The sequence below is a fragment of the Lutjanus erythropterus genome, chromosome 7, assembly GCF_056507025.1.
Source record: "Lutjanus erythropterus isolate fLutEry1 chromosome 7, fLutEry1.hap2, whole genome shotgun sequence".
NCBI lineage: Eukaryota > Metazoa > Chordata > Actinopteri > Lutjaniformes > Lutjanidae > Lutjanus > Lutjanus erythropterus.
In genome coordinates, this window is record NC_139323.1 from 16,359,605 (window position 1) to 16,382,717 (window position 23,113).

Sequence of the window (23,113 nt, forward strand, 5' to 3'; positions counted from 1 at the left end):
GAAGCACAACGAAAAGCACACAGACACAAAGCGGACAGACATGCATGATCTGTTCTGTCTAGCTGACCAGGCCACACAGACAGACACCTGCACAGCGAAGCCGGTCCTGTACTTCCAGAAGTGGTGCATGATAGGAACAATAAAACAAAAAGAAAAAAATGTATTGTGCCAGCACGCATTAATTATTTGATGTTTGATGCCAATTGTTGTCTCCTTTATTTTGATATTTCATTATTGTTTTCTATTTTTCAAATGTTTGTGAATATATAAATATGTATTACTGATGATGTGTAGTGGTACAAAGTACTCGCATGAGAATTTTTTTATACACGAGATGTTTCTAATTTTTTGGGTTTTTTTTATTCTGGTTGTTCTTATTGGGGGTTGAGGTTACTGGGACTGCAGTCTCGTGTTTCTGCTTCCAATAAAATATGAAAAAAAAAAGCGTATTTTCATTCCTTGTTTGTCAGACTGTACTGAGATATAGTTGCACCATTACTATTCCTGTCTATATAAAGGCCTAATCTGAATTTTTATCCAAACCTATGGATGCCACTGTGATGAAGAAAGCAGATCTGTAAGCCACCACACTGAGACATTTTCTCAAAATGACTTAGTCATCATTTTGAGATAGTAAGTCATTTTTTTGAGGTACTCATTATTCTGAGATACTATGGCATTTTGAGACACTAACAAAGTTTCTCATCATAATGACTTTCAGGACCTTTTTTTAAATCACATTCCACACAAATCTCTACTCTTAAAAAAAGACTTAATATTTCTGCTCCTCATTAGCATTCATGCCATTTTAACCTCACCAGTTAATTAGTCAATTTTTCACATAACCGCTAACCCTAATAGCATAAAGACTGATCCACTGATAATTAACAGATTAATTAAACAAGTAAAAAAAAAATAATCAGAGAAGAATTAAGTTCACTGTACCTCTTGGAAGTTATTCAAATTTCAAAGGACTACATTCAGCAGAGTGGGAGTTAAATTTGCTGAAATATTAATACATTTGTTCCAAAGAGGCCCTGCAGAAGAGGCTTGCCATCCTGTTTTTCAGACTCTGCGTAGAAAGGAGATCTTGAGGGAGTCTGGGATGACTAACTGCTCAGCAAGGAGGGCAGGAGGAGGCGAGTAGGGAAATGTGACAGGAAACACTCGCCTCACATCCATTAGGAGCTGTGGAGGCTGACCGTCAGAGCGGCCTTTTAGGAGCCCCTAGAAGAGCAAACGCAAGAGACCGCTCACGTGAGAAACACTTTACTTTCAATTAATAAATTTGATTAATAAAACCCCCGCAGGTGCAGACAGTACCTGAACAGTTCTGATGAAATTCAGTGTTACTCTTTCATCAAGGTCACTGTGGGGGGTGTACAGGGTCAGAATCTTCACAATCTGTTAAACAAACCAGAAAACAGCAGGCAGTTAAACACAGTTCAACTACACAACAATTTTTTTTTTTTACCTTCCAAGTCACAGAGATAGACAGAGAGCCACCTGCTGGTTGGACAGGGCGGTACAGGTCTGAACCAGAGCCTGGGCGTCAGCCTGGGTCTTTTTCCCTGCCTGCAGCAGCTGAACTGCCTGGATAAGAGGCTCCAGTGTGGCCACAGCTCCCCCTGCCTGCAGACCTCTGCTCCGCAGCCACTCCTCCAGCAGGCTCACATTATAGCTGAGTGACAAGAGAAAGACAGGCTGATCAACAAGTAATCTAATATGTTTACACACACAGTAATATGAACACAGTTACACTGCAATTCAATATATGCATTATACTGGTGCTATATAAATAAAATTGACTCGACAATTAACTTAAAAAATCTTGATCTTTGATCTGATTTGGACTGAGAGAGTCACTGAAGGTACGTTCATAACTGAGCGTTAAGGAGGGTGAGGGGAGGAGGAAGCATGTGTTTGTTCATGGGGCTTTTATAATGTTTGGGGGCCCTTGGCTCTTGCATGTCACTGAGCAATGTTTCAGGTCCACCCAAAAAATTGTAAACAACAATTCAGCACTACATAGTTCTAAGTCTTTTCACATGTTTTCAGCAACTAAATTCATAAATAATGTGTTCAGAAGAAAAACTTCCCTTTTTCTTTTACAGGGATTTTTAAAAAGCTCCTCCGTCATCATTTTAACTGGCTAACATACTGCTCACTGTCACTTTGTCTGGGAAAATGTAAACACAGGTTAATTTCATTTGATTTCAAGGTGAATCTGACCCTGTGGCAGGCATTAAGAACAACAACAACACAGAAACAGCCAATCTTCTTGTGGATGATGCTCATGTAGATCATATAGAGGCATCAGTAATAAATAAGTAAATGAAATTACCTCAAATAAAGATATTTAAAATAATCAAATACACTTGATTTAATCCCAGAGTATTAGCTGATTTATTCTGTCATACGTCACAGAATATTGAGACAGAGCTCCCTTTGTATTAACAGTATTGAAAATTTTTTATCATCCATAGTTCCATATTGGCCAACATCTATCGTATGTCATGTATCTGTGTATTCTCATACCGTATCTGCATGCCACGACTCCAGCAGCACATGTCTTTCCTCAGCAGCAGGCTGTTGAGAGCCGAGGCAGAGATGAGGTAGGTGATCTGGTGGAAGGCCTGCTCCGTCTGCGTCGGGGGAAGAGCCTGACGGGACAGAGCAGCGTGGAGGGCGCCCAGCTCCCTCAGCACCGACGCCATGGTGGGAGCATCGCCTCCTACGGCCCTGGGGTCCGAGCCTGCTCGTTTTCTGGACGTTACCAACTTGACCGCAGAGCCAGAGAGACCTGGGATGGTCTCACTCTCCAACAGAGCAGGGACTGGGGGAGAGAGGGAGCAGCAGGTCAGATAACAGCAGGAGTGTAGAGGAGAGCTCCAGGAGCGTCAGCATTGTTTTAATCTTAGTGGTACCTATGATGTTTTGTAGATTTTTTTCAGTGATGGAGAGGAGCTGCTGATAAGCCTGGATACAGAGGTCACTCAAGGCACGGATCAAGTCACTCACTTCAGTGGTCAGAGGAACCAGCTCGTCTGAGTCAAGGGTCTGAATAACAATCACTCCAGTCATACATTCAAGCACTATGATTTTCATTTTTCACTGTTTTTAGCTATAAAGATGCTCTTGGTCAATAAGATGTAAATAATAATAAATACATATTCATCCTACCTGTTTAGGGGAGTGCTGGGTCAACAGGTCGTGCAACAGGTAGGCGTTTTTGAGCCACAGTGCAGTCATATCTACATCATTACTGTGTTTCTGCAGGGATAGATCAGGTGAGTGAAACAAATACCTCAGTGCTACTAAATGTGTGTTGTTGTATATGTGTGAGTGAGAGGTTTTGGGGGTTTGTTCAGGACACAAGGTGTCAGGATCCAGAGACAGTTAAGATTTCCTTCCCAAATGGCCCCAAAGAATCACAAAATATGACACCAGAGTCATAAAAGCACCACAAAGAGACACAAACATATCACAAAGAGATACAAAAGTATTACAAAGAGACATACAAGAATTACAAGGAGACATTTAAGTATTATAAAGAGGCACAAAATTGTTATAAAGAGACACAAATGGATTACACAAAAAATACCCCATTACAAAGAAGACACAAAAGTATAACAGAGAAACAAAAGTACCACAAAGAGACACGAAACTACCACACAGAGACATAAAGAGGAAGAGACAACGAGACATAAAACAACTCCAAAAAGACACAAAACAACTATAAAATGTCACAACTACCACAGGGACACAAAACTGTAGGAGCCTGTTTTCCCATAATCCATGCTTAGAGGCCAGATTGTTGGGTCGGACACACACACACACACACACAGGACAAACCAATCACATTAAAAAGTGTTTCAAAGTCAGTCGTCAATGCTTCTCTGTGAGTGACAACCTGCCCGACATGAGGTGATCTGCCCTCATGCATGGAACATCAGCCATATGGTGCACGGAGCAGATTCACAGCTCAGGTTACCTTCAGAGCCGCCTTCATAGCCGTGACAGCAGCGCTGCAGAGTGAGCGAGCTTGAGTTTGGTCTCCGCTGCAGTCGGCCTGACGAACACACAGGAAGAGCACGCTGGCAGGCAGACCAGGAGGCAGAGACAGGGCGCCGTCAACACGGATGTCTGGAGCACAGACAGAGAGAGCAGCGATGGCAGAGAGAACACGACCAGGTCATATTTGTCAGCTACGGAGGAGTTAGTTACAGTAAAGGTTTGTTCTTTATGAGTCACATCATACTCAGAGGCAACACTACAAAACTGTGGTCTCACCATCCCATAGACAGTCTTAGTAAACATTTAAAGTTTAAGGAGTCACTATGATGCAGCCCCACATATCCACACAAACTCACTGTTTACTTTTTAGACCACAAATGTGCACAAAAAAGATTATTTCTTGGACACAATTAGATTAGAGATCAATTCACAGTAAGTTAATCAGCAACTATTTTGTCAATAGATTAACTGTTAAAATAACTTTTCAAGGAAAAATATCAACAACCTGTTCCAGCCTGTCAACTGTGATGATTTGCTTTGCTTTTTTTCTGTCTTATATGATGGTAAAGGCATGATTTTGTGGTTTGGGACTATTAACAAAGCATGTTGTCTGGATATATCACTGTGGCCTTGAGGAATGTGTTGGCTTTTCTCACTATTTTCTGACATTTTATGGAGCAAATGATCAATTGATGACAGAGAAAATAATCGGCAGGTTAACTGATGATGGGAAAAAATATAAGTTGAAGACATAAGACGTTTCCTTTTAAATATATGAAAATATATTAAAACTAAAAAAAAAAACTGACCCACTAACCTTACAAACTTAAAGACACGCTATGCAGGATTTTTCAAAAAAAAAACAAAAACACAATGAATAGTCTCACATAAAAAATAATCCCTCTAAATGACCCACTAGATGTGTGTGGTGTATAACCTGTCCTCTGCATGTATATTCTTATTTTCTATTTTCACTCAGGATGTTTTATGAACCCAAAGCACAAGTATTTGATGTCCTGGAAATGTTACTCAACGGTCAACACTGTTTCTGGTACATTTACAAACAGCAACTGACAAATCTTTCAGACTCTACTTTTAACAGAATTTTAAGTATGTGAGTTTCTACTATGGTTGTTGGTGTTTTCTATATAAAAGTATAGTTAGTCTATGTACTGAAACTTAAAAATAATATTAGTTAATGTTTTGGTTTTTTTTTTGGTTTGTTATTGTTGTTCTACAGGGGTGAAGTGTGTGGCTTCATCTGTGCTTGTCAGTTTAATTTGCATGTCAAGAAAACCATCTGAAAACTATATATATAATATAATTAAAAGTTAAGAAGTACCAGAAGTACACCTATCTTCTGGTGTCCTCTTGCAAAACTGAACTAAAGCTCTGGAAAATTCAATAAAAACAAAATAAAAAAGGCTGATGAAGATGAGGGAGGTAGACAGGGATCAATCTCACCTGTGATGAGGTTCTTGATGAGCTTTGTTTCATCTCTCTTCCTACATTCCAGTAAACCAGTGACTCTTGCTGGCTTGGGTCGGGATGGACAGGAGGAGGTGGTCTCTGAGGAGAAAGCTGATGGGAGAACTGGAAAGACAAGATATAATAACTGGAGCGTTGATACTTTGTCTGTCAAACTCAAGTAGCTCCAGTTAACTTTTGATCTAATGATGAAATTTTTTAATGATAAGTGTTTGCTTGTCTGTTCTCAGGTAGATTTGAACATAATTTTTATAGGAGCAATATAAGTAAATGATTTTAATATAGCTTCAAGCAGTCAGGAACTGCCAAGATGGCAACAGCATCACACTGAGTTTCACAATGGCTCTTCAGAAATCTATGGGTGACGTCATGGAGACTGATCAAGTTGTATACATCCTTTGATTCATACTGTGATATCAAGTGAAAGAAAATATGTCATTTCAGTGATGAAGAAAGACAGCAAGACCCCGAAAAACTTCATTCTTAAAGTACACATCAAGCCTGAAGCTCTGACTTTAAGCTTCATGTTACAATGGCTAAAATAATGAGTTAAATATGACAACAGCAATCTGATGAGATCTTACCTTGTGTCAGGAGTCGCCTGAGTGAGACTGTGTTTTTCAGCTCCTTCAGCTCTCTCCTCAGTCTGGCACACTCCTGCTCTCTGGCCTCCAGTAGCTCCTGCAAATCCTTTACACACAAACACTTACACTGTGGATTTCTAGCTTGTTGCCAGAGTTCTCAACAAAACTGACTTTCATTAGAAACAGTAAACAAACAGTGATGAAGAAAAAGGTATGAGGGGATTTTTGAGAAGATGGGAGCACAATAAATTCAAGAGAAGAACGTTTTTTTAACAGCATCCTTCATGCACAAGAGATGACCCACTTAACAAGTCGATACCTGCTGCCAGGGTTGGGTCAGATTACTTTGAAATGTAGTCAGTTATTGAAGACTAATAACATGGCAGTTCTTTTGCTATTAGTAACCTAATCCATTGGATTACAAAAAAAAAAAAAGAAAAGAAATCTAATCTGAATACTTCTGGATAACTTAAGAGTCAAACATTGAAAATATTGTACATTATACCAAAAAAATTATTGTCAAAAATATTGATAAATTGATCAATATTTATACAGAACCTTTAAAATGCTTTCATTTTTGCAGTATTGATACTCCAGTGCCTGCTGCATTTTCTTGCTCTCTCTCTTCTCCGACAGCGAGCTGACACACACACACACACACACACACACACACGGCTGCAGTGCCCACATAGTCCCGCCTTCTCTCACTTACTCACAATGTTGTCTTCTTCTCGTCAGTCATCTCATTTGCTATATCTGTTGTCATGTTACAGCCTTGTTATATTTATCTTTTACTAAAGATCTAAAGTTTTTTCCCATCAATACTGAGTCTAATTGTTCTCTGTGGTATCAAAAATGGTATCAAATGTCAATATTTTTTTTTATTTTTTTTAGGTATTGTGTCAAAATGAGAAATTCTAGTGTCAAGACAACACTACCACAAATATTCATTTTTCTCTTTAAATACCTCAAAACATTTTCAATGCACATCAAATGAATTCTGTAAATTCAACATTTACAGCTGGTCAAATCACATTACTCTTACAAAAACAGTAAGAGGAGGAATGTGAATTTTCAAAAAAAAAAGGATTAAAGATGTGGTTATCCGTAAATAATCATTAAAAAACAAAAACAAAAAAACTAAATCTTAGTTAAGTCATCATTAACAAAACTGGCAACCCGAGTGATGTAACTTACTTTGACATACAGTAGAATAGATTAAGGATATACAGTATGTCACAAAAGTGAGTACACCCCTCATGTTTTGTGTGGCTGTGTGTTGAGTAATTTTCAGTGGACAGAAAATCTATACTGCTGTACAAGCTGTACACTGACTACTCTAAAATATATCCAAGTTTCATTTCTATAGTGTTGTCCCTTGAGAAGATATAATAAAATAGTTGCTGAAACAAGAGGGGTGTACTCACTTTTGTGACATACTGTATATCATATTTTTAATTACAGTTAATCTGTTACTACCCAACTGTACCTGTTGCTGTGCAGCAGAGGAAGAACCAGCAATCGCTTGACTGAGCTGCCGCCTCAGAGCCTCCAGCTCCTCCTCATGCTGGCCGCAATAGCCTCGCAGCTGGCTCTCCAGAAACCTGACAAGGACAGGAGGGGAGATTCATCCATCAAATATATCAATCATAGTATAAAATCTAAAGGGAAGCAAGTTGTTACACAGGTAGGAATGAACAAGTGAGCAGTGACAGACTGACTTGTTGGCCACTCGTACAGCGTCGTAGGCATGTGCCAGGTCCTCTCCTTTCATCTTCACTGCCGGGTCTTTGGCCACATCCATCCTCTCCATCAACTGATCCTGTCAGTGCAAACATGAACACACTGTGACATTTGATCGCTTGTTCTAATGAGATTGTAAGTTGAAGAAGCACCCAGGCAGACACCGAACATTATCAACCATGATGAAGGAAAATTTACTCAAACTTGCTTTTTTCCACCAAACTTTAGGGAAGTTTTGTGTCAATCCTCTTTGTTTTTCCCTTTCCTATTTTCTCTCACCATTGATGTTTCTGAGCTCCACACTGAGGCACTCCTCTCGAAGGAGGGACACGTCACACTGACCCTGCGGACCTCCTCCGGGGAAGGGAAGGCAGATGGGAAGGGTGACAGGGGGAGTGGGGTGAGAGACTGGGGTGACAGCACAGTCGGGGAGGGAGGCTCAAAGCTCAGACTCTGGGTGGAGTCCGTCCTTCGGTGGCCCTTGGTGCGCTGTTGTGAGGAGAAACCAAGATGGAGTTTTAGATCAAGATGATATTTCTGTCTATGAGTGTTAAAGTGTGTCTGTGGATGAGTTTATGAACCTCAGTGAGCAGACTCATCTCTCTGAGGTTGTCGTATCTCTGCTCCAGTCTGGTGAACTCTCTCAGGAGACCCTGATACTTTCTTCTCTCCTCATCCAGCTCGGCCCTCAGAGCTGCACACGCCTGAGACACAGCCTGATGCACACACTCTGCACACACGCAAAGAAAAAGAAAAACATGGAGAGGAAGAAGACTAAGGCTGGGTTACACCAACAGGGATTTATTTTTAAACCTGATAAAATCATGGCTTAACTTTCAATTACATAGCACTAACCTTAAAACTAGTTTAAAATGAAGAAAGATTCCATTTAAACCTCTCTTTACACCCCAGTTTAACTTTAAATCTAAACTTATAATAAATTTAATTCTGTTGCACCAAACTTTTAAACTCCAGTTTAATGTGGTCCAGCACTAACTTTAAACTTACTCTTGAGGAGGTTTAACTTTTAAAATGGCTGTCTTTTTGATTGGGAGCAACCCACTTGAGTTTTATGAAAGTTTTTCTCAAAGCAGGAGAAATGAAAGCCTCTCTTTCATCATGAGAAGGCTAACTAGACTAGTGCTAACTATGTTTAGCAAGCTAGCAATGTAATATTTTGTTATTTTTTCAGCTAGCTAGTCAACAATGTAACTTTTTTGTTAGTTTTGAATTGTGCAACAGAGCTCTGTTTAGCCTAATATTAAATCTGGATTTGCTCATTTTAACCTAGTTTTGCTAAACTGTGATTAGAACTAGTCTTAAATTAAATACATCTTTGTTTGTAAACCCCAGTCGAAGGGTTTGCCTATGAAGTAATGCAAACTGTATGATGCTACCTTCTTGCGCTTTTTCTTGTTCAAGCAAGCGAGCAGACAGATCCTCTATGTCTTTGCAGAAACTGTCCTTTTCTCTCTGCAGGGCTTGCAACTCCTTAAAAATGAGAGAGAAAGATTAGACAGAGACTGGAAAATAAACTAAGGTTCCATTTGCAGGTCAAAATATTTATCACAAGCCAGCTGGTATTCTTCTCTCCTAATAATAACAGCATCGCGAGCACAGTTTGAAATGTGTCAAGAAGTTATTCTTGGGTTGGTAGACCTACTTGCGTGAGTTGAAGGATCTCCTGGGCAGCCTTCTCCTCAGCTCTCCTCCTTTCCTCCACCTCCTTCTCACTGATGATGGGGCTGGGCTGAGGCTTCTCCTGTTTCTGGCTCTCTAGTTTCTGTATTGTCATCTTCAAAGCCTCCAGCTCGACACCAGCGGCCTCTCGCTCCGCATGCAGGGTCTCCCTCAAAGCTGCACTCTCCCTGGCCTGGACACATACAAACGTAAGTTCATCATGAGAATATAGAATAAAATCACCTCTTGACATGACATCACAGGATCAAACTCTCTTCACCAACCTCCTGGTCTGCTCTCAGCTGCAGCTGCATCAGTTTGACTTCCATGCCCTTGTTGAGCTCCCTGTACCTCTCCACTGATCGGGCCTCAGTCTTTAGTTTGAGCAGCTCTCTCCTGGCAGCCCTGCGGCGCACACAGCACTGCATGTACACCACGGCGGCACGCACTCGCCTGTACGCCTGCCTCGCCAGCCATCCACGCACTCTGGCCTGAAGCAACACAGCAGCCCGTTCTGCGACCAGCTGAAGAGGGAGCACAGTTCATTTTCACAATTAGCTTCTCTTCTAACTGGATCAGAACTGCAAGTTTAAAGAAAAAGTTATTAAACACTGATCAAAACAGGCAGGTGAAGGTTGTTCTTAAAAGATTTGCTCAACAGTGTAAACCCCAATTTATCCATGACAGTCCACACAAATGTTCAGGACTGTCAAAATAACATGACAACTTCATGTTCACTAGACACAAATACACGTGCACTGAGAGATTGGCGTAATCCTTTATGTTCAGTCAACAAGTTTTGACTTTGAGTCAGTTTTACTAAAGCCTAATTACTTCAAAACCAATTAAAAGCACATTGTGCACTTAGCATATATTTTGATAGTTGAATGAACTAAAAAACTGTAAAAAAACAAAAAACAAAAACAAAAACAAAAAATAAAATAAAATAAATGTACACAATTTATTTATTTATGTTCATTGGACATGTAGTCAGTGTGCTGTTCAATAAGACAAATAGTTTGTGTTCTCTTAACATAACAAAAATAAATTATTACAACAAAAGTTGCAGTCCTCTTCTGACCACAAAAATGTTTGCTTTCTTAAAACCCCATCAAATTCCTGTGTTTTTAACATCTTATTGTTTTCTTGGACACAATTTAGCAAATTGTGTTGATTCAACTTCATATTTTAAGCTTATTGAGCTAACTTGGTACCCCAGTCAACTTTCTCATTTTCCCGTAAAAGCTACATGTAGTCACATCTTTAGTTAACTACCGTAAGCAAAACGCTACTTTACTAGCTAGAAAATGTTAGTAAAATACTAGCTAACTAGCTGGCAAATTATTGATGTAGATTAGCTAGCTAGTTAGCTAACATTTCGCATACATTAGCAATCTAACCATCTTCAAAATTAGTTTTTCTTTTCAACATAGATTAACCAAGCACATAGGAAATGTAAGTGCAGGAAACAGGAAAGGAGAAAATTACCGAGATGCCAATATTGCTCAGTAGTTACTGGAGCACAGAGTGAAAAGGGGCGGGACTTAAGAAGGGTCAATTGTTTTTTTTGTCAAAATCAAATAAGACTTTAAACTAATTATTCAGCGTAATTATTTTTAAGTTGAACCAACTCAAAGTTATTTATCATGCATATTAAATGTTTTGTGTGCAGCTGTTTAATGTATATTTTTTAAGTTGAATGAGCGAATTGCCATTTACAGTGAAGCAGCTAACAATGAGGTGGTCAAGGCTATTATTAAAATTATTGAAAGCTGACCAGTCTGTATCTGCGGCGCTCCAGCGTGCCCCTTGTGAAGGCCTGGATTGTGACGGTGGCCTGTCGGATCATGAGGAACAGCTGTCTGACCACCACCATGCGGTAGGTCTTCTGGATCACTAAGGCAGCCTTAGAGTAGCGCAGCATCAGAGCCAGTCTGCAACACAAACGACAAAGAGGAAATTCAAGTGCAAAAGACTGAATGTAAAATTTTGGGCCAACAGACCTGGCACCATTTTTCTAGTTTCTACAGATTATTATGCTGTGTAAAATATCTTCTAGCTCACATTGTTCCAAATATAAACCTGCTTTCATTCACTATACTGAAAAAAATATTTAATATCCTTAAAAATATATAAATATGCAGACAGTGCAATATAATTTTCCATCACTGAAAGACCAATCCTTATAAGTTAAGGATGAACACAGTTTCCTGTTTTCACCAAACATTAGCTTGTATCTGAGAGAGGACACATCAACAGCAGGTCAGTCTCTCTAAAAATCTGCCATGTTCCTTTAAAGAAATAAAATGCCACAGTGAGGCAGTACTGTAATATAGAGGAATACCACATTATCTCAAGCACACAGACACACAGATATTTTTTCTATCCTCACCGTCTGGCCAGAGTTCCTCTGCAGTATCTCTGTATAGTGACAGTTGCCCAGCGGATCTTAGTGTATCTGATCTGTGCCAGCCATCCTCTGACTCGGCTCTGGATGATCACCGCAGCAACGCGCAGCCTCTCAGATCTTAGCCTCTCCAGAAAAGCCACCTGACCAGCCCGGAAAAACACTTTGGTCTTTCCAAAGCAGTACTGGTCTGGGTCTGGGATGAGCTCAGGCAGGGCCTGCCTGCAGGAGGCCTGGGCCTGCTCCTGGCTCTGAGAACCTCGAAACAGAAGACGGTACCTGCTGAAGAACTCCTCATATGTCCATCTGGAGAGAAAGATTTTCAGCAGAAATTTTAGAAAAAACAGCTTGATAGTTCTATCAAGATAATTTGTCTTTTTATTGTGGTCTGTTGTTGTATTTAAATTAATTTTACATCATTTGAATACCTCACTGCAGTGAAAATTAATAAAACATTAATACTACTACATGTTTTCATCATTTAACACTGTTGTGTTACCAATCAGGAACTGTTTTGATATCATGTTGGTGTGTTTGATGAAACTTGGATATTTGAGACTTAAGAGTTGGTTTGTTACATAAGGATGAGCAAAAAATCTACATTTCCTCCTACTGAACATCGTTGTTTGTGCTGTAGTACAGGGGACGACTCTCAAATAGTGAATACTAAAATGCTTAACCTCACTTTGGGTGATTTGCCGTACAGAGCGATGTCTCACAAGAAACACAGACAAGCAGCATGTGAACAGTAACTGTAACGTGAGCGAGACATGTCAGCTGTGTGGAGTTATGTTAAGCTCAAGGAAGAAAAAACCAAGCAGCATTAGATTTATGCATTTAATGTGATTCATTTCAATTAATTCTGAATGTCTGAATAGTGCTGATAAATCAAAGATGCTGCTAAAAGTTCTGCATGATAAAAAAAAAGTTTAAATAAAAAGAGGAAGCAGTGTAACTGAGTTATGTGTGGGCTGTGCGTGTCTTCCCTCATGGTAGCAGAGTATTTGTTTGTGCATTAAGGTTTTTTTAGATTGCTAGGTTTAGCAAAGTGCATACCTACAAATGTGTTATTAAAAGCTTAGTTATTTAAAAGTATCAGTATCAGCAGATATTCAAGGTTGCAGTATCAGGATTGGTATCTGACATGAAAAAGTCTAGTCATCCCTAATTTAATATTTCAAGCTCTCATACTGTATGAGAGCCTTGCAGGGAGCAAGATGAATGTCCAGGAAGTACTCAGTACCTGGATGGATAACCTGCAGCGCTGATGCGTATTGTCTCCAGCACCCCACAGGCTCTCAGCTGCTGGACTGTCCTCCTGGGGTCAAACCTAACAAAACAAGGCATTAGCTTCCTTGGTGCACACACACCAGTGTGTGTACAAAATTGAATGCATAATTTTTAAATTTAAACTTTAAATTTTGTGAAGACATACAGAAAAGGTTCTTTGAGGTCGTTGGGTTTAATACAGCGGACGTAGTGAGGAGTGGTGCTGTTGAGAGTGTCCATTAGCATCTGTAAGGACTGACGGAACTGATAAACAAAGTATAATGAGAACAAAGAACATACAGTGTTAGAGGTAAAATTCTCTACTCGATTCACAAAATACAAGGATGCGTTGATTACAGCTCACCTGGAAGCCCACTGTCAGTTTGTGTTCTCTGGTGGCTCTTTTCCCCGAGCGAACACTTCCATTAGCTACAGAGGACACCTTCCCCTGCTGCTGGAACAACTCAGCCACCAGCTCACTCTAACACACACAGAAACATACACATGAACACAAGTTAGTCGTCCCCTGGTCACAGAGAAAAAACACAAACCCACGAAAGTTAATATGTAACACACATCTACCTGACTTGCTTTGAGAATGTTAATGAGCTCCTCAAACACTGTGTCTCGATTCTTGTCTAAAAAACCGTCACATTCATACTGCACCTGAAGAAAAAGGAAAAAATATGCATAATGTGATCACAAATTTATATTATAGAGGGTTCTCACTGGGGAAACAGGACTTTTTTTGAGAGTAACATTTAAGCTCTTTCCAACACTTTCATGGTACCTAAACATTTCCATATCATCACATCTTAATAGTTACTATAAATGCAGTTGCAGATTCATGAAGTTTCATTATCTGATTTGAGCATAATTATTTAATGCTTGCCAAGTTCCAGAGTGATGGATCAACAGAGGACTCATCTAGTTAGAAATGACAAGTATGACGATGAGTGATTGTGTGGATGAAAAACCAGATTAAGTCAAAAATCAAGCACTTTTCAAGGAGTATATTCAAATTCAAGCACGTCTAAACTTGAAAACAGTTCAAAGTAAACATTTTCTAAATTTGTGGAAACCCTGGAGGACTAAATTACCAACAGCATGTTTTCTACAGTTTCCATGCAGTTTTCTCTGAGTCTGTGTGTCGACCGTCATCACTCACCGTGTCAGCGAAGTGCAGCACGATGAAAGCGCTGTTGGACATGCGAGGTTTCCTGAAGTGAGGGTGAGGCTTGCTGGTCAGGTGCTGGTCATACAACTTCCGCACCCAGCTCTCATCTGAACCTTTGGGCATCTGATGATCACAGACACTGGAGCTTAACATATTATCACTAACAACCATTTTTACATTCAAACAATCTTTACTTCACTTTACTGTTGAGATGTACAGCAACAACAACAAACTTATGAACATTTATTGGTGCTCATGCTGCGACTGAGCCAAATGTACTGTAAAAAAGAAGGTAAGAGAGGGACAGCATGACTGACCCTGCACTCCTCGTCTAACAGATCAAACAAGCCCAGTTGTCCCTCTATGAGATTGATGCACTGCTGATTGTCACTGAACTCAATCCTGTTCCAGGCCAGATCTTCCCGGATGTACTCTTCCTGCTCCAAGTGGAACACGTGCTGCAGAGACACACAAAATAAAAACATAAAAACTAAAACAACTGCAGTGACTCTTAACTGAAGATTCAAGCTGACATTGAGCTGACAACGCTGAGAATAAAAACTGCATGAAAAGATCATCACAGGGAGGCCAGCTTGAGTATAGAGGACACATCGTCCAACTGGGAGGACAGTGCTGTTTCCCTCACACCACACATGCATTTAAATGTGCATTAAGTCATAAAACTGAAAATGATATGCACTTTGACACTGAAAGAAAATGATTAAAAAAAAAAAAAAAAAAGAAGAACATCTGTTGATTCCCTGAACTTAAAAAACTTTGTGTTCGGGTTAATTTAAAATTAAATTGACTGAATCTGAAAAGACAAGTTGAGGTAATTTTGTAATGATTCAAAACAAATAAATTTTTCTAGTGGAATAAATTTGATATTAATTCAATTGTACTTAAGGGAAAAAAGTTCAATAAGCTCAAGATATTAAGTTGAACAAACAATTCTTCAGTTACACTGATAAACATTACAAACAAATCTGACTTCCTTTTACATTTTCTCAGTTTGAAAAGTCAGTTCATCATTTTACACAAAGAACTTATTGGAGCAAAATGAATTAAATAATTAAAATTAATTTTTAAGTGTAAGGTGATAGGGACTGAATTCAATACTAACCTTCATCTTGGTTCACAGTTTTTTTAATTTTTGTGAAAAGGAGCAACCATGACATATCTTAAAATGTGCTTGAGACAAACAGCAAGTTTTCATCATGTATGTTTTCGAAGTCTGCTGATATGCTGATCATGTTTCTTTAGAAAATTTGTCTAATGAGTTGATTGAACTTTCTACAATACATTCATTCAAGTCATAAGGTCAAGTGAAAAGTTAGAAGAACTCATGTTTTTAAGTTCTGCAGTGTTCTAACTGGGGTTATATTGTGTGGGACGGACAGATGTGACAGATGTGACAGATGTGTCTCCCCATGACATGACTCACCCTGTTGAATTGCTGCTGCAGTTTCTCATTTGCATAATTTATACAGAACTGCTCAAAACTGTTTCGGTCAAACGTCTCAAACCTGATCAGAGAGAGAAGACTTGTCAGATTAACACATTTCAGACTATTGCATGATATTTCTGATGGAATTACTGCATTAAAAAAATAAGAATCCAGTGTCACACGGTGCATTACTCACCCATAGATGTCAAGCACCCCTATAAAGGATTTGACCTGTCCCCTCTGGGTGCGCAGAGCAGAGTTGAGCCTCTGGACGGTCCACGTAAACAGCTGACCATAAATGTGTTTGGCCAGTGCATCTCTGGCTTCTACAGCCTGCTGACCAGACATGGGTTTGACCAGCATCTCTCCCCCCACAGTCAGTCTGCGATGACACAGCCAGTGAGCCATCTGAGGTCCTTCCACTCCTAACAGCTTAGAGAAAACAGCCAGAGAGCGGTCGTCTGTCTGAGGAAAAATACAGAATTCAGGTTTAACTGGTATAGTAAACACACTGATAGGGAAAATAGTTTTTATGTTTGCTTGACACCATCCAAAGATAGGCTATACTATGTAACAGGTCAAGGTTTTATTATTTTTGTTAAAAGATTGTAAACAAAACTTTATGGTGTGAAGCATGAAATTAAATACTGATAATTATGATGGGAAAATATGAGAGAAAATGTATTTATAGAAGCAGTCCAGGGGAGAGGAGACACAGAGTCAAAATAAATGTCTTACATCAATATAACCACGGTCAGAGCTTCTCCCACTGGCTTGGATGTTGACATTTCCCAGATGTAGAACAGCTGCCAGGATCCTGAAGAGCTCCATCTGTTGGTCAGGCTGCACACCTGCAATTTTAACAAATACACCAATTTTGTTTTTCTTCATTAACCAAGGACAACTGAAATATGTACAAATCTTACTCGAGTCTGATAACTACTCAGATGCCTGTTTTACACTGTGTGCTGGTTTAGGTATACTTGTGGGGTCCAGTCAGCTTTGTGGGGCCAAAATGCAAGACCCTGCAATTTTAAAAGACTGTTTGATGGTTAAGACTTGGTTTTATGGTTAGGGATAGAATTGGGTCTAGGTTAGAGTTAGGCATAGACACTTAGGTGTGATGGATAGGGTCAGTGACAGATCCCCATGAATATAGCAACACAAGTCTGTGAAGTGTTTCTGTGAAATTACGCTACCCAGAACGGTGAAAGCATTGCGAGTGCGCTCCAGGTCTGCCAGATCATCAGTACCAGGGATCTGCATCTCTCCCCCCTGGCTGGTGTAGCGGAAATGTTCAGGTGCATCTGGAGGATAAACACGGACATTATAATATACAGTGTTTTAATATGGGCACTGTAAATTGAAAGAAGTGTAGACATAGAGATATTTTGAGAATAAAGTCTCACCCAGTTTAAAGGCTCTCATTTCAGGCAACTCTCTGGAGGCACACAGCTGGTAGAAGATATGGTAGTTCCTCTCTGCTGATGCCTGAAACACACATTAACATACAGAGACAATGTTCATGAACATTTGAAAAAACTGACTCTGACATGAAAGATTCTTAAGTGCAACAATGCTTACTTGGAAGACAACCCTTGACTTCTCCAGGAGGTACGTCCTCATATTTGCAGCAATGATATCGCCTTTTCTGCCAAATCCGATCTCGATGTACTTCCCAAAACGACTACTGTTGTCATTTCGAGTGGTTTTAGCATTCCCGATAGACTGTAGACAAAAGTATGTGTTGTTTGTATCTTAAAGAACATAATTAGTAGGAAAATCTTGTGCAACAAATCTGCTTGACTATTGATCACCTCCATTATTGGGTTGGAGGCCAGTACTCTCTCCTCCACGCTGGTCTGCTGTGCTGACCCGCCAACCACAGCAAAGTATCTCATGGTGAACTTGGCTGACACCGTTTTCCCTGAGCCAGACTCTCCACTGATTATGATGGACTGGTTTTTCTCCTCCCTGTACACACACATAGTGTAACTATAAAATCCCATACAGTGAAGTTATGATGCTGTGAAATATTGCTATACATCTTAGTGTGTACAGTTTCAAAGATCATAACGTGACTTCTAGCCTTTGACCTCTGACCTGGTCATGGTGCGGTAGGCCTCCTCAGCCACAGAAAAGATGTGAGGTTCCATGTCAGCCATGTCCTGACCGCTGTAAGCATCGATCACTTCCTCTCCATATATGGGGAGCTGATCATAGGGGTTGATCGCTACCAATACAATACCTGGAGGGACAGGAAGAAAAGTGACAGTGTGGACATTGACGGGATTTAGCTTGAGAAATAATAATAGAAAAATAATAGAAATGTAATGCTTACAGCTGTATCATTTTCATCTGTAGAGAAAATGCACTTAAAGGGGCAGTTCATCTCAAAATCAAAAATAGAGTGCAATTTACTTCCATTATATTCAAGAGAAGGCAGACATCTCTATGGCCAATATCGCAAAAATTCGACAAACTATCTAGATGGATGAACAGCACTACAGGTAAGAGGAAACATGTATTTTTGATTTTGTGGTGAACTGTCACGGCAAACATAATTTTCTGATCATGACAGAGTGAAAATTAGTTTCCCTTCCTTCTTTAAAATAGCTAATAAATGACATGGTCTCTCGCCTATAATTTGAGGAAATTTGGTATAATCTGTCCAATCCCCAAGTTTCTTTACATCTGAGGAGTTGACCAAGAGGTGTCAACCTGGGAACTAATTGTATCGGACTGTACTGTACATCGATCAGTCAGGTTTTCAGTTTTCTGGCCTTCATCCTGGGCGTTCCTCGACCTCATTTGGTCTTGGTTCCATGGTTTCTGACTCCACTTGACAACATTTCAATTAATCGCACAGGCTGAAACGCACCTTGTGCACTTTTTTCTGTGAGCTGCATGTCTGTTGTTTTATTCTGTTCAACTTTGTGATTTTTTTTTTTTTCATTTTAACCTATTACTGATTACTTTTAAAGCCCTGAGAAGCCTAGCAACAAGTTATTTTGCAGGTCTTTTAGTGCTCTATGCCACTTCCTGTTCCCTGAGATTGGATCTCTGTTACTCAGATGTGTGGTTGCTGGTGGTTCCTGAGACCAGATTGGTATATGTATATATGTAACTGTGTTTGGAAAGGTGCTATATAAAGTAAGTATATTATTATTATTGTTTATCTGTGGAAAAAAATTTAAAAAAACATGAATAAAAGATAAATATTTTTTGTAAAAGTTTTGGAATCGTACATTTAGCAACTTAAACATTCACAATGCAAATCTAAATACAAATTCAACTTTTCTAAAACCCACTATGTCTACTTTTATTCAAAATCAAACGAATCATGTGTAATTAATCGTAATAGTAAATATAAACAAGGAGTCCTATTTTATGATGATTTAAGCCTTCAATTTTAATAACAAGACTACACAACTTTAAAAAAAAAACAAAACAGTAAATTGGCATCTTAAAACAGTGGCAGTGAGGGAGTTGCCTTCCTGGCTCAAACTTTGACCTCCTGTGATATAATTGTCATTATGAGCTATAATCATGTGTACAGAAGCACACAGGAGCTGCCTGTTGCTGGCACACATCTCAAACACCTTCTGTCATTTATTTTACCCCACTTTTAGACAGACAATCACCCCTGTCTGTCTGCTTTTGCCCGTTCAGTGCTCACCACAGTATGTGTAGATGCTGCTGTAGTCCAGGAATCGAACCCGCAGGTTGTGCAGGACAGCAGGTTCATGGAGGAAGCTGAGAGCTGTTAGATCATTTTCCCCCTCCAGGATGTCGGGGTTCCCCAGCGGTGGGAGATCAGAGGGGGATGCCACTGGGTAATGAACCTCCTGCAGAAGGAGAGGGGAAGTTAGGTGTTCTTGTTGTCCGGAGAAGTGGAGTTCAGCACGATGCTGCTTCATGAGAACCGTGATACTTGAGCACTGATTTTTGGATGTGTCTCACCTTTCCATTTGAGAGCTGTAGCGAGAGATTTTTCTCTCCACAGCTGTAGTCCTGAAGGAGCAGGGCTGACACCCAGACTGCATCTGGATCAGGGATCCACACACTTGCTCCCTAACAACAGAAGAGACTGTTTGTGAAGCTGTGAACATGCTGGCTGAATAATTAAGTGGGAAAGAGACACTGCAGGTTGAACATATTTAGAGTCCAGGAAAGAATATCATTGCACAATATTGCATTTTCTTCTCCAACATGGTTCAGGTACATGTTAACACTTCCTGGCCCCACCCAGACAAGATATTTGTCACCCATCAGCATAAAACGCTCCTAAACAGTGTTAAAAATTAACACTAGTCATCCTACTCTAAATTGCCTACATGGATTAGCCATTATCTACTTCAACACATCTAATTTGCTTATTAATCCAACAATTTGACAAATGAAGTTTTATTCCACACAGTTACAATTTTATACATTACTTACCAACATGTTTACAGAAATAGGGATAAAAAAAAAAATGCAATTTTTTGCAGATCTGATCACAGCAACTCATCATTGCCTGTATCAGAATAACACTAAAATAAGGAAAAGTAATCATCTGGGCCCTGACAGATTTTATGAAAATATACATAACTGGGAAACACTGAGACATAAACACAATAATGCTCATATCATATCACATTTTATATTAAAACCATTACTCTTCTTTAAAGTATCCACAAACGTTAATCTCTGCAGCTGAGATCAAAAATAATTAAAGTCAGTCTTACCTTGCTGTAAAGCGCCAGTGAAGCCATTTTAACTACTTTAAGCTTTCAGGAAGATGTCATTTAAAAAAAAATCTGTGTCATCTATTGAAACAGTCTGTATCCTCCACACTTCTCCGCGAGAGCCACTTTCTGTCTTGGTGACAGCGTTTTGCACTTTGTCCAGGCTCGCACATGAGGAGGTATGAGTTAACTGTTAATCTGAGGGAGGATGCCGTGATTGGATGGAGAGGTTTTGTCCATGTGAATGTGCAGAGTTTGATTTATTACTGCCAAGCAGAGAGGCCCCTCAGGAAAACCTTTTTTTGAGTTGGAGGGGTCAGATGCAACTAAATACAGGTTTAACCACATTTACATACAGGAATATACAGAGTTTTCAGTGCTTTTAAAAGGAATAAAAAAGACACAGTTGTAACAGACTTAATGACATACTGACTCATTTTAATAAGTAATACAATCAAATTCATTTCAGCAATCAGCCTGCTGATATTGAGAAGGGAATTTCATGATTTGGGCTGGATACATTATTCATCATCAGATCTTGACAAACAAAAAAAGAATACAAAATCATTATTCCTAAATGACATTTAAACTAAATCTGAACTGTAATTTGCTGTGTCACCAATTTTGTGCGTGGGTATACGAGGAGGCAGCATGTGTGTGTGTGGTAACATTGACACATTAAAAAGAAAAAAAATGGACCGAAGCTGACAGAAACAAAGCCTTGGCACCAAACAGCAATGTTTCGCAACATCAGTAAGCACCTATGATGATGATGATGATGAGTTAATAACAGTAATAACTGTACAATAGAAAGAGGTTTCAAGTCGTGTCTTTCCCATTGTGCTCAGCCCTGCCATGTGTACCTTTTACTCGTGTTGTACAACAGCAGAGTCGATATAGTCGCTTATGATAAAATACAAAGCAGACTTTACACTTTAAGTTACACTCAAGTCAGCCTACACCCCCATCAAAATGACATGTCTCCTCTTTGGTCAATACTGACTCACAGGATAACACTCCTGACATGATGATAGACAACATTTCTTTGAAATTACAGCAAGAAAAACTTGACTCTGTGGCCCTCCGATGGATGTACACGGGATTCAAACTACACCATCTGCAGTAGTAACGTCAGCCAGCTGCAGCTTAAGTTAGTTCAACTGGGTATAGTTTCATCTGAGCTGGTTCCTCTACAAAAGATGTGACTACTCATGGAGTGCATCATAAAATTCAAGAAATAGACACGTCAAAAATACAAAACATTCATCTCCAATCTGCCCAAAACAAAAGCACCCAGGTCGACCTTTTACTGACATAAAATGTTTGGATTTGACATGATTGTCACATAAATACAAACCCATTCAAAGCCTTTTAGTAAAAAATACGCTTATCATCGAACACTGAAATTTGACAAACTGTAGATAAGTTAGTTTTAATATCTGCAAGTTCATTTGATGTCATTTCTTTTTTTAAATATTTTAAAATGTCTTAGTGAAAAATCAACTGAGCTCAGAAATTTGTCAAGTGATTTAACTGGTGTTGAAGTCGAGGAGTCCCATCCAGTGGAATTAATGATGAATAGACGCATTTGAAATTCCAAAGTGTTCCCAAGTGGAAGACAGCTCTTTATGTTGAACGGGACCGGTGGAAATCAGGTTAAGGTTTAAGTTGGACGCAGATACGAGGGGACAGTTCATCAGGGCTGGACTGCTGTAGGGCTCCTACTGTTCATGGTCGTGTGCGTGCAGGTGTTGCACAAATCCATCGGGACTTCGCAAAACCCTGCAAAACGAGAGGATCAACAATTAAAAACCTGTTTCCAAAAAAGTTGGGACGCTCTGCAAAGTGTTTACAAAAACATAATGCAATGATTTGCAAATTCTTTGGCCCATATTCAACTGAATACAGTACAAGGACAATATATTTAATGTACAAACACAACTGAAACTTTATTTTTTCATTATGTTTACATCTATGTTACATCGCCTTTTGTCTTAGCGACACCCAGTAAGCATTTAGGAACTAATCACACTAATCCTTGAAGTTTTGAAAGTGAAATTCTCCTTCATTCTTGCCTTACATATGACTTCAGTTGTTCAACACACTGGAGTCTCTGTTGTCATATTTTGCACTTTGTAACGCACCAAAACTTTTCAATGGGTCACAGGTCTGGACTGCAGGCAGGCCAGTCTTGTACCCTCTTCAACTCTTTAACAACTAAGCCATGCTGTTGTACCACATGCAGAACGTGTCTTTACATTGTCTTGCTTAAATGAGCAGAGACATCCCTGAAAAAGACGTTGTCCGGATGGCAGCACATGTTGCACAAAAACCTCTTTGTGCCTTTCAGCATTAATGGGGCCTTCACAGATGTGACAGTTACCCATAATGCCACGGGCACTAATACACCCCTATACAATCACAGATGCCGTCCTTTGAACTTAGCGCTGTAACAATCTGGATGGTCCTTTTCCTCTTTAGCCCAGAGGACATGACGTCCATGATTTCCCAAAACAATGTGAAATGTGGACTCATCAGACCACAGCACACTTTTGTCGGCCCATCTCAGAT

General features: G+C 39.6%; 1 protein-coding gene across 1 annotated transcript; it reads right to left on the bottom strand.

Moving 5' to 3' along the window:
• Positions 1-548: 548 nt before the first annotated feature.
• On the bottom strand, positions 549-20,569 carry LOC146323810 (unconventional myosin-Vb). The gene is made up of 35 exons (XM_084723234.1): positions 20,543-20,569; positions 19,776-19,886; positions 19,492-19,660; positions 17,916-18,060; positions 17,630-17,786; positions 17,397-17,540; positions 17,222-17,303; positions 17,012-17,119; positions 16,551-16,663; positions 16,009-16,277; positions 15,810-15,891; positions 14,683-14,823; positions 14,357-14,488; positions 13,771-13,854; positions 13,553-13,669; positions 13,355-13,452; positions 13,163-13,249; positions 11,905-12,225; positions 11,290-11,446; positions 9,797-10,036; positions 9,496-9,705; positions 9,230-9,323; positions 8,414-8,562; positions 8,112-8,321; positions 7,811-7,911; positions 7,579-7,693; positions 6,090-6,195; positions 5,482-5,610; positions 3,995-4,146; positions 3,184-3,273; positions 2,928-3,060; positions 2,539-2,836; positions 1,507-1,681; positions 1,324-1,404; positions 549-1,227 (listed from the first exon to the last, which is right to left on the bottom strand). Exons 1-35 carry the CDS (start codon positions 20,567-20,569, stop codon positions 1,066-1,068), a joined length of 4,989 nt encoding a protein of 1,662 aa, XP_084579360.1. The 3' UTR covers positions 549-1,065.
• Between the last annotated feature and the right edge of the window lie 2,544 nt (positions 20,570-23,113).